General features: G+C 38.2%; 1 protein-coding gene across 1 annotated transcript in view; it reads right to left on the reverse strand.

Moving 5' to 3' along the window:
• Positions 1–12,347, reverse strand: part of TBCD (tubulin folding cofactor D) — a 109,901-nt gene that overhangs the window by 22,506 nt on the left and 75,048 nt on the right. Inside the window, exons 25-30 of the mRNA XM_032751706.3 lie at positions 10,286–10,348; positions 9,913–9,989; positions 7,614–7,695; positions 4,121–4,239; positions 3,260–3,351; positions 2,257–2,397 (exon numbers count right to left, since the gene is read on the reverse strand). Coding sequence (XP_032607597.2) covers positions 2,257–2,397; positions 3,260–3,351; positions 4,121–4,239; positions 7,614–7,695; positions 9,913–9,989; positions 10,286–10,348 — 574 coding nt within the window. The remainder of the gene's footprint in view (positions 1–2,256; positions 2,398–3,259; positions 3,352–4,120; positions 4,240–7,613; positions 7,696–9,912; positions 9,990–10,285; positions 10,349–12,347) is intronic.

The following is a 12,347-nucleotide window of genomic DNA, read 5'->3' on the forward strand; positions in this document are numbered from 1 at the left end:
AATATTATTTAATATTTTTAATTATTTGTAATTATTTCAGCCTATTTATAAATATTACAGCCTATAATTATTGCATTACTGGAACTGGTGAGATCTGCCATTGCCAGTGCCTTGCAGAGCACAACCTGCAAGTTCTGACTGTGCTCTGACTGTTCCTTGCCCACTGGCATATTGAAAAAACAGCACAATGACAAGTTTTCTTCCTCCACAAGACAAGAGGTGGTTCCAGGCTGTGTACACAGCTCCCATCCCACATGGTTTTTTACAAATGTATTTCACAGCAGCTGCCCTGTTCAAGCCTAATGAGGAATCCCGAAAAGGAGAATGGCATTGTAATTTACTTATTTTTTCCTGTTTAAAACAAACCCAGGGCTACCAAATGAAATAATGACATTGAAGTTAAGACTGAGTAGGGCAGAGCTCTAAACAGGACAGAACAAATCTGAGCTTAACCCAGAAGGTGCCAGTTGGGCAGCATGTGTCACCATGCCAGGGATGGGCACAGCCACCCTCCTGCTCATCCTGCACTGCTGAAAATGCCCCTCAAGGAAGAAGGTATTTAAAGCATTTATTTCATACAAACACTGCACAGATATGACTGACACAATCCACTCAAACACTCCACGTGATGGCTGGTCAAGAACTTCTTCAACAAACTGGGAAAATAACAAAATGTTTTCAACCAGCAGAATTATTTCTTACCAGTACTTTACAGGCACCTACTCCTTCCTGTCTGGCATGCAGCAAAAGCAGAGCCAGGTACTAGCTCTCAACTATCAATAGGTTGCTAATTAAAATCCAGAACACTCATCTCTGTACCCTGAGACTCTTCATGCAGCTGCCAGACAGGTCAAATACATGTATTTTACCACTTCATTACCATACCACACAAACAGTATCATCCCACAGGTTAAACAGGGCTGATTCTTCATCTCTAAAAGCAACATATATCTGCACATCTCAAATTCAAATTTTGGATTCAGACAATAAAATTAAGAGGCCTTTTCAAAACCAGCATTTTATTCAAAATCAACTGCTAATAAATAAAAGACAACTAAAATTATTCTATCACATGTCAAATAAAAGACAACTAAGATTACTCTATCACATTCATTTACAGAGTTCATGGCTTCTCTATACTGAGTGTTACTGCTCTGAGGCTTCTACACAGAAGCATTTTAAATCTGCAGATACTGAACTTGTTCCTGAATTAGGATAATTTGATGCTTTTTATTAACAAGTACTACTTCAGGCTGGGCACATTTATCTCATAAATACATGCAGAAAAGCACACTGACAGGAGTATGTTTGGTTTGTGAGATCCATGTTCCTGTGCTGTGTAATTCTGCAGGATGGCATGAATAACATGAGCCCTTCATGATCTCTCCCATTCAAAGCTGGAAGGAATTTGCAACCAGTAAGAGCTGACACATCCCCAGTTAGAGATGGTTTGGAAATAAAACACAAACCCAAAGAAGGACATGAGCCTTTACAGTCAGGAATTTTGAAACTGCCTTTCCAAATCGCTGTTACTGAAGGAATACAGAATATTCAGAGTGCTAAATACTGAATCTTCTTTGTATATTAGGAGGACCTTTAAGACTGAGGAATGCCATGAAAACAGGACTGCTATAGACTTAATATTACTAAAATCTTATTAAGTTACTAAATTTATTAATCTACCTATCCTATAGATTTCCCATCAGCAGACTTATTCCTATAGACTTATGATTTATTCTTGCAGCATCATATCTGAAATCATTGAAATCTTAAACTTACAAAAGACCTGGTGATGCTGCAGCACAATTGAGATTTTTTTTATCCCTCTCAACAGGTTATGCAGCTGCTCCCTCTCCTGGCAAAAAATCCCCACAACACCAATGTGCAGCAGGAGAGATCAGGCAGGACCCAATGTGTTGTTTCAAACAAAGAGAAATAATGCTTTAAATCCCTGTTTTGCAATAGAATGCATTCCTGGTATTCACTAAAAGGAACTAACGTCACCCACAGAACCAGAAAAAGGCTTAATTTTGGTTTTGAACATCTCAGTCCCCATATGCCCAACTTCTGAGCAAGGACAACCAAAACTTGTCAGCCTCACCTTTCACTTTCTACTTCTCTTCCTGCTGTGCATTCCTAATTCCCACCTAGGCTCAAATCTCCACAGGCTTGGAGCTTTTGTTTCTAAGAGGTTTTGAAAACAGATCAGCTTATTACTGGACACCAAAGCTGGCCCTGGATTTTACCCCACCTTACCATCCTCCAACATCGCCCCGGCTGTCGGTGGTGTAGTCGGTGACACCGGTGAGCAGCGTGGCATAAATCTGATCAACGTTACCACTGCACACATATTCCTGCTGGGATCCATCTCCCTTCACACCCACTGTCTGGCAAACCCTTCAAAAAAAGAGGAAAAGAAGGGATGGCAGGCAATGAAGATCAAGTTTTGTTATGTTGCTTAATAAAATTCACACCACCTGTAACGTCCACTACAGATGGAATGAGGAATATTTCTGTGCTGAATTTGACCTGAGGATTTCTGAGCAGTGTTTGAGTTCAAAGGAACCCTGGCAAAGCTAAGATATCAGCAGGGAAGTAGGTTGCTTTACTTCCTTTACCTGATTTTTCACATTAAACTCTCCTGTAAAATGCAGAGAAAATCAAAGTACTCCAGAAAAGCTTTCACATCTGTAACACTCCAAAAAGGAACATGCTTCAGTATCTGTCAGTCTCTGAACTCTCCTTAAAATGAAGTCAGGAAGAAGAGCAAAGGGCCAACACAATGTGCATTGAACCTGATATTAAACTCCTTTACCTTGAAGACATTGGGTTTTTAGCAGTGTAACAGTTTAAGAGCATAAAATATTAATGTATACTGTTAACTGCACTGTGACATTCAACACAGAAAATATTCCTTTAAATAAAAGGCACAATTTCTTCAAATCAATTCAATCTTTTTAAGATTGTGGAAAAAACATATATTCTTCCTCCTCAGTAAAGCTCATTAAATTGCAGCCCATGAGAAAGGCAAACATTAAAATACACTCTAGGTAGTCAGTTAACTGATAAAAACCTGACAGCACTATCAGAGCTGAAGTCCATAGTTACGTGTGTGGTAATTCTCTGAATCAAAAATAAACTGAGTAATGGATATGCAGTCAAGCCTGTAACTCATGCTCCCAGCTCCCAGTAGAATGAACAGGAGAAAGCTTCTACAGAAAGATTTAAAATTAGACACAAGCAGGGGTGAGAAACATACTTTGCAATTGCTATTAAGGCATCTCTCCTGGCTTCAGCAAAGCTCACGTCCTCAGGGGAAATGATTGTAACTTTTTTTAGACCTTCCAAAACCTGAAAAAATACAAAGATTGAGATATATAAATCCTAAGCTTTTTTTACTGTGTTACATTTAGGTATCATAGTAAAGTGAGTTCAACCCTGTATGAAGGAACCAAACAGGCAGCAGAGTTTGGATTCTCACCAGGAGAGGCCTGTAAAATTTTACACAACATTACCAGAGTATTACTCAGAACTATATAAGTATTTCTATCAGTTCTTTTTGTTTATGGGAACAATATAGCTAAAAAATGTGAACAACAGGCTAAGTTTACATTTTGTCTGGGGCAGGTAACCTTATAGAAATACCACTTCTATGGTAGAATTCTGCTAAGGGCAGAAAGGCCTCTGCTCCCTGCTGCAGCTTTTTAGATACTCAAGGCACTTAGGTATAAGTTTCTACCAAAAGCTAAAGTCCATATTCTAAATCTGTATTTCTATTTCACTCTGTGGCTTCCTATATCTCAGTTTCTCCAGGGGTTTCAGTTCAATCCCTGTAGCAAATCTCTTCCCCTGGATCCTTCCCCATTCCCTTGGACCAATGTCCCATAGCAAAGGGTTAATCCAACCTCTGGCTTTCCAATAACACCACTAATGCAGGACTAAACATTAATTATCAGAAACTATGGCAAGCTCAACTCATGATGATTTTCTGCACATTAGCATTCAAATCCCTTTGACAAAGACCTTTAATTATGATCATTATTATTTATTTGATTACTGTCACAGGTTTCACTAAAAAGCCTCGTGCCCTGCTCTCATTACAATGATCCTATTTTCTCACCTGCTGGAGCCTGCCCTTCAGCAGAAATCTTGGAAGGGCCCCAAGAGCTCGTGAAAAGCCACAACGAACCATTTCCTCTGCGTTTTGTAGTTCTGAAACGTACTGTGTCACCAGCTCATCTGGAATAAATACAATTGCAGAGTGAAAAGCAACCACCACATCGTTAGAATTTCATATTTAACTAAGGAAAAAAAATAAGGAAAAGATCCCCTAAACAAAGCAGCTGGAAAAGTGTGTGATTTGTTGAACTAAAATGTTCATTTAGAACTAAAATCTTCATTTAGAACTAAAATGTTCATTTAGTTCATTTAGAACTAAAAAAACTAACTAAAAATTTAGTTTAGTTCAAAATAAACTACAATACCTTCATTTTCTACAGAAAAAGGATAAAAATTTTAAGATGATCACTTTTACATGAATGAATTCATATTTTCTGTCTAAAAAATCTGACTTTGTATCTATACTAAGCCTATTACTTCAGAGAGAGAAAAGACAAACTTCTCAATTTTAGAGGGTTATCAAGTTTTAGACATCCAAATAATAAGTATAAGCACAAATTTCTGGCTAAGCACAGGGGAGCAAGATCTTTTTACATTTATAGATCACCATCTTCTATCTTTGGATAAATATTCTGTGTTTGGCAGGAGATCCCCAGGTTTGTGAATATCAGTTATTTTAACAGTTTTCCCTCAGAAAACTCCAGAAAAGCTCCTCCAAGCCAGCTGCAATAAACACAGATTCAGACAGGAGCAAGGTGGTCTGATCGATCCCGTTACTGCAGAGACACTTTTTAATCCTCAAAGAATCAGAGATCCTGGGAAGATTACATAATTGTGCCACTGCCTACTGTAATCTAAGGTTTAAATGGTTGAGCAATATTTGCTAGAGGAAGAAAGAAGAGCTGCCATAAGAAACTCCCCATTCATCATAATTCATGAGTGTTTCTTTTACACCCCAGTGCAATGGACAGGCCCCAGCTCGTCCCTCCCATCAGCAGCCCAGCTCCTGGCCAGAGGTGAGCAACACCTTCAGATAAGCACATTTATTTCAAATTTCCAAACCACCAGGCTGTTAAGAGTCCTGAGGCCATAGGAAGATGCAGTGTTTGCTGTGACAGCAAGAAGATCTTGAACAGTGAGCTGTGACAGTCTCAACTCTGAGTGATGTAAATTTAAGATTGACATTTCAGCCAAATGACACAGCAACAAACAAACAACAGCTCTGTACTTATAACCACTCAGTAATTATGGTGGAAAGTGTAATGCAAATGTTAATATTCTTCTAAGAGCCTTCAGCTTCATAAACCAACAGGGCCTATGAAGTATCTACAATATTAATTCCACACAACCCATCCTGAAAGAATATTAAAAGAGAAAGTCAGCAAAACCAAACCAGAACACACTAAGACAGATAAAGAAAACACTAAGAGAAGGTCAAAACAAACAAAGAGAAAAGTAGTGATTCAATAAAAATGCAGCCTAATAAGGACAAATTCAGAATGTCAGACTGCTAAAGAACCCTTGATTGGTGTTTTCATTTTAATCATCAAGCAAATGTGAAACACTGGTTAAATTTTACCAAAAGCTTTTCTCTTTTTTTTTTTTTTTTTTTTCCCTTAATCATGTCCAGACTTGCTTTACCTGCTTAGGTAAGTCCAGACTGACTTATCTAAGGCACCTGCACTGTGCTGAATGTCTCCTGCACTGCAGCTTCCACGCATACCCACAGCCATCACACACTCTGGGAGGACTTTTACTGCTGGATTTCAATCCCTCAACAGACAGACATGAAATTTTAAAGTTTTATCAGTACAGAGATAAAATACAGCTTTTTTTGGTTTGTTTTTTTAAAAGATGCTTGCATGTGTAATGGCACTTCTGTTATCATGTGTGGAGTAGGGTCCAGGGCAGTCAAGGCCAAATAAAAGGGTACACAAGATGGAGCTGACCAGAGAGTTTTCTAGAACAGAAAAATTGTCATTTCACAAATCTACTTCAGAAAATCCCATGAGAAATTTTGTCTGTATCTACAAATTTGACCTAATTGTGTCCCTAGACCATCACAGCCACATTGCCATGGTCCCTTCAAGCACAAGGCAGGTGATAAGTCAACCTCAAACCCAGGAAAAAACCAAGAGGCTTCAGAGGTGTCTAAATGAGTAAAGCAATGAGAAAAACATCTGCAGCCTGTACTTCCAGCAGATCCCTTCTCCTTCCTGACTTGGGCACCTGCCTGACTTTTCCAGTCCACTTTTCCAGAAACTTGAAACTTCATCCTTACGTTAAATTTGACCTACACAAAACTTACATAAAACTTACTTACATCCTTACATAAAACTTCTCAACTCATTTTTACCTTGTTGGCTTTGACTCAGCATTGCCTCCTCCTGTCCAGCACGTTCTGGTTTTACACATGACCCTTTCCTGAGGTTGTGGGGATTTTATCTGCCTTGGCATCATATCACATCTTCCCATGCTGCCCACAAAGAATCTGGCAGGCAGGGCCAAACTCCAGCAGGGAAAGGGCTATTCTGGGATTTGGGTTTATTTTTTGATTTTTTTTTTTTTTAACAAAAAAGAGGTAAAGATTCAGCAGTATATAAAGATTTTAAAATCAAGATAGGCTGCTTTTATAGTTCAGCCCTAATGTCTTTGGGGCATGGACTTCATGTAAATACAAATGTCATAAATATCAACATCATTTTGGGAACAACTCTTAAGACAAATAAATAATAAGGCATTTTATTACCTGATTTGATAATGGCAAAAAATAGGAAAAGAAAACAGTATTTTAGTAAGTATATGTACATTCGCTGTTATATTTAGAAAAATTATATAAATATTGTTATTCTTAAAATATTTATCTGTACAATCCAGCAATTTGTCTCTGATGGACATGATACAATCTGATCCTTGAAAGGAAGACAGGTACAAGAAAAGCAGTATAAAAAAAGATGCTGATTCATACAGCCCTAGGAGAAGTTTAAGCCTCCTCCTGTACTGCTGAAACAAACACAAACACATGAGCTCTCACATGCACATGTCCCAGAACTCGGGGTGTCCTTCCCTATCCTGTTCTTATCCCTTAGCAATTCTTCTGTAAATCAGCCATGATCTCTGGCAGAGTTTATCGAAATAGGATGTGAGAAAGATTCACTTTGTTAAAATCGAGGATTTTAGAAACAGAGGATCTTTGGTTCTTTGTTTTACAGTATGGAACAGAAAAGCAACATAAATTTGCTTTGTATTCATTATGGTGGTACCTTCTACTCACCTCCAGTCTAAAGCCAGCATTTATGTAGGAAATGAGACATTTCCTACACTTCCACTTGTCATTTTTCAGACAACTTTCAGCTGTCAATTCTTTTTTTCCTGAAGAATTCTAAGTTGTGTTAAAACCAGTGCTGCCCCTCCCCACTCTGTGCAATCCCTCCAAGGTGCAAGTTTGGTCCAGCCCAGCATTCTGTGCCTGTGTGTTAAACATGAATCATTACCCTGCAGAGCTGGATCAGCTTCTCCCCTCTCGTTGATGTAAAATTCGTTGCACAGAGCAGCCAGTGCAGACACTGCAGACTCCTGCAACAAAGGCATAGAAATGCATTTACTCACCTCATATCTTAAATTCTTAAGGAAAAAGAAAATGGATTAAAAAAAAAACAAAACAAAGCAATCAAAAAACTCCTTTCAGATACTGGCATTTCCTTTCTTATTATTTCTTCTCAATAGTGGTTTAGTAAGGAAAAAACAGATTTTAATCTTATTCCTTCAATATGACCAGTAAGCTAAATTAGCATTTAAGACAATAACAGTAATGTATGAAATATATTTTCAGTTCAGATGAAAGACCTCCAGGATGACACAGCATTACAAAACACACCAGTCATTATTTCATCTTCTTTCATATATATCCATATACTGATGCCAGATGAACAAGAAACAAACCCTATTTCCCCAGGGAGCTACAGAAAGGAAACACAGAAAAAAACGTGGACTGAATGTATTAAACAAAAAAAGCCCAAATATCCAGGATCACAAGCCTTGTGTCCTAATTTTGACTGGTTTAGAAAAGGATCAATGGTTGTGTGTTATACCTGAGCCTCCTCATTTTTAGAGTGGTTTCAATTAGTGATACAGAACACAAAATAACTCAGCTGCTATTTCAGAAAGCCCATAATAGAATATGTAACAGAACAGAATTTAAAAGAATACATAACAGAATAGAATTTATGGCTGAATTATACTTTTCAGCTGATAATATACTGTTACCCAAAATTATAATAAATTTGAAAGCACACAAAAGCTTTGCATTGTTCACTTCATGTTAACAGCAACAATACTTATTAACACTTATGTTCCCCAGGTACAAGAAATCTCAGATGTAACACAGAAATCCTGCCCAGCTGATTCATTCTGCCCTCAGACACCTCAGACAAGTTCTCCATGCAAAATCAAGGACTTGAAAGAAAACCAGCACTCACCAAAACAATATTCTAACTACCACAGGCATGATAGTAGCAAAATATGCAGAATTATCTAACTGCTGTAGATCATGGACCTTTAAAGGCCAAATTATCCAACCCCTACCATGGCCAGGGAAGCCTGGGACCAGACCAGATTGCTCAGATATTTCACTTTCTAAATTAAATGTTTTTCACCTTAAATGTATGAAGTTCAACTGGAAGAGAATAATGTATGTCTGAAAAAAAAAGATTATTTTTCAACATCTTAAGCATTGCCCTTACAATTATTTCTCTCTAAAACAGAAGCAGAAATAAGTGAGAACTGTCATTTACTAAATACACTTTGCTTGGCTTTAACTGATGTTCACCAAACAAGTTAAAATTCTCTACAGCCTATAATTAATTCTTCTAAGCTTTTGCTTTAGAAGTTCCAGTTAGAAGGCACACCAGCACTTTGAATAAATTGTTAATGCCAGAAGAACATCCTAAGAATTCAAATTTCTTTTTTAAATTTCCTTCAGTGATTTGGATAGAACTCCAGTCGCCTCTGTCTCCCAAGAACAGCTTTAAAAGATGAGGTGTGAGATACCTGAAATGTCTTTTTATCTTATTATTAAAACCTAGCACAATGAAAACAGCGTGTTAAATTCAGATTGTCTGTAAGCTCTATCAGGGCAGACAGAAATTACCTTTATAATTCAGCAGTGCCTTTAAGAGCACGAGATCAAACTGCCATGGGAATTCTGGGGAAAATTACGGTGAGTAACTGGAGGTGTTAAAATGATGCAAATAAAACAGCATGAGACATATCCATCAATGGATTTAATATTCAGAATCAGAGCAGTCTGAGAGCACAGAAAAAGGATTTGCAGCAGAGTTTAATGGAAAATTTAAGCTCCTTGTCCTGAATAACTCTGGTAACTCACAGCAAAGCTCGCAGAGCTACCAAACACCCTCAGTACCTGTGGGCACCACCCAGAGCATTTTTAATTCTCACAAGAGTTCTCTGAAGCCACACATATTACAGGTGCACCAAAACAGAAGCAAAAATGTAACCAGGGAGCAGCTTCCAGCACCATCAGCAGCTCCTCACCCTGTCCAGAGGTACAGACAGGAGCAACCTTTGGGATAACTGCTCAAGTATTAATCAGAAAAGTCCACTGCAATCTTGAGGAATTCAAAATACACTTTTTAAAATACCCCTTCTCACACATCTATGAAACATGCATTCAAGAACCAAAATAAGATCCCATGGATAATCCACCAAAGGAAAGCAAATTACTTCTAATTTTGTATTTAATGTGACCACATGAAGGAGGAGAAATTATTGTACCTTTATATGCTGTCGTGCAGCACTGGAAACAAGAGGGAGATGTCTTAGACTGTCATTTATTAACCACTGCCAACCACCTGGAACAGCAAGGAACATAAACAGCTTTAAGTTTTCTTACTTTCTGAACTAAAATCCAAACTGTAGAGTTAATAGCTAAAAACCAAATATTCAAATTGCATCAGCATCTGCTACAGTGTTTGTCTAACTTTTTGGTATTTTTTTACCGTGTGAGGCCACCCAACCTCATTAATTTTTCTTCTTTGAAAAGCAGAATTTGTTAATATTTTAGTTTAATGAATAGCTACTACAGTAACTATGGAAGTTACTACAATAACTACTGCAGTCATGGAAGGTTATTTAAAATAGGACTTACTGATTATTGGATCTCCTCTAAATGGCATTTTTGATAGTGACAACTTCTCAATTAAAGCACAGACTGTAAGAAAATAAGTTTTAGAAGATAAATACCCGCCAGAAAACAGCAATTGTAGCAATTTTGAAAAGACAACCACAGGAAGTTACATTAGCATTAATTTTAAATTGAAGAATATTAGCAAACAGATACTCAAAATAAGGGAAATTAAAAACTGGAAGGAAATTACATTGTACAAAAATCACTAGGATGCAGTAACTGTCCTTTGACACAAGTTAGTCCCATCATTGATGCAAATCCCTCGTTTGGTGGGATGCTTTCCCCCTCTGCCATTCAAGGTGTGCACACACATATCAGCCACTTTTCTTTGCTATACAGCCTGGAAATGGCAGTGTAGCATCAGAGATAGAAAACCAACTGAGACAAGGATAATACTACAGCCACTAAAAACGATTCAAATCTTTAGGACAGGTTTTCCTACTTCTTATTCACATTGTTTTTGAACCTCCAAGGAGTGGCATTTGTTCACTGCACAGAGCTGGGAGCTATGAAACTGGATGCAACTTTATTTCCTTTGATACTTGGAATACATGAGCACATCCTTTCCATAACAAAGTCCTTATTATTTTTAATCTATGAACTTATTAGAGTTTTAATGCTTACAAACCCACTTTGAGAATTGTATTTTTTTTAAATGTTTTGAGGCTTTTTTGGGGAATGGAGATTAACACAGTAAACACTGCAAATTTTCTGTGCAACAGATTGACTGCACTGCTCAAATGAAAACTCAGCACTTGGGGAATAACAATATCTTTCACCTCCTGGGATTAAGTTCAAATAAATGAGATTGGTACAGCTCCATCTCACTGCCTGGCTGCTTTAGAGTTGGTGGAGAGGAGGGAAAGGACAGAAGAAGGTGCAATATAAAATAATTCCACTGTTTTGTTTTCCTCTGCTCCCACAGCCTGATTTTTGACTCTTCCTCTGGGCTCTGTACATAACTCATCACCTCCATTTATAATCAACTTTCTGGGCTCCAAATCTACTCTTGAACTCACTCCTCACTATGGCAATGTCACACAAAATCCTCTCAATACTGTGTGTCAGGTTCTCTATGCTAATATTTATCCAGAGACGAGGCTAAGTGCAATGTGACTAAACTCAAGTCTCTTGGGGTTCCTCCTCAGCTCTCTGCACTTTGTGCTCTGTTGTGGTTGAGACCATCATCTTCATTAGACATGCAGGCAATTTGTGGAAGATTTTCAATTCTTCTCTTATTCCACCTACACAGTTGTATCATGCCAAAACACTGCCACTTGTATTTCTCCAAAACCACGAAATGTTCACCTGCTTAAAAGCTGAAACGTATCACAAAAAACCTCTTCCTTCAGCTTCCATTTTCGTGTCATACAGCTGTAATCTCACTCAAATCCCCCTTGTCTTCCACCTCTGTTAGCCACAAGGTGTGGATGGCTTCAGATCTTCCAGGCTGGAATCTGCTCTGCAGCATTTCCTTCATTCAGCTCATGAGCAGGAAACCAAGTTGGCATCATTTCCTCATCCACCCAGCCTACCTCTTCCTGCAACACCCTTCCTTTTTACAGCATACAACAATCTTCCAAATCCATCTTTTCTGTGGTGCCACACTCCCCACAGACTGTTGTTTCTATGGTCTTTGTGCTTCACTTCTGTGCACGTGTGTTATGATAAAATCATTATTTCCACCATGGCTCTGTCTAAAAGTGCAGATTATATCTCTTGTGGAGAGGAATCTGAGTAAATCACTGAAGGAAGACATTTCAACCCTGAAAAAACTTCACTGTGTGCAACAACAGAAGGACACAGCGTGACACAGAGCCCAGAACCATCTCCAGCTCTTACACAGAGTTACTCCAAGTATTGGTTATTCCAAGTGTATTGTCACCCCTTGTCCTGCTGCACCCATCTGCTGACTGGCCTCCAAAGTTCATCTTTTTTTAATTACTGTGCCGACTTTACTTACACATTCAACACAATAAATGCAAAATGAACTGGAAACACAACAGCCAAATTCCTCAGGGCC

The sequence above is a fragment of the Taeniopygia guttata genome, chromosome 18, assembly GCF_048771995.1.
Source record: "Taeniopygia guttata chromosome 18, bTaeGut7.mat, whole genome shotgun sequence".
NCBI lineage: Eukaryota > Metazoa > Chordata > Aves > Passeriformes > Estrildidae > Taeniopygia > Taeniopygia guttata.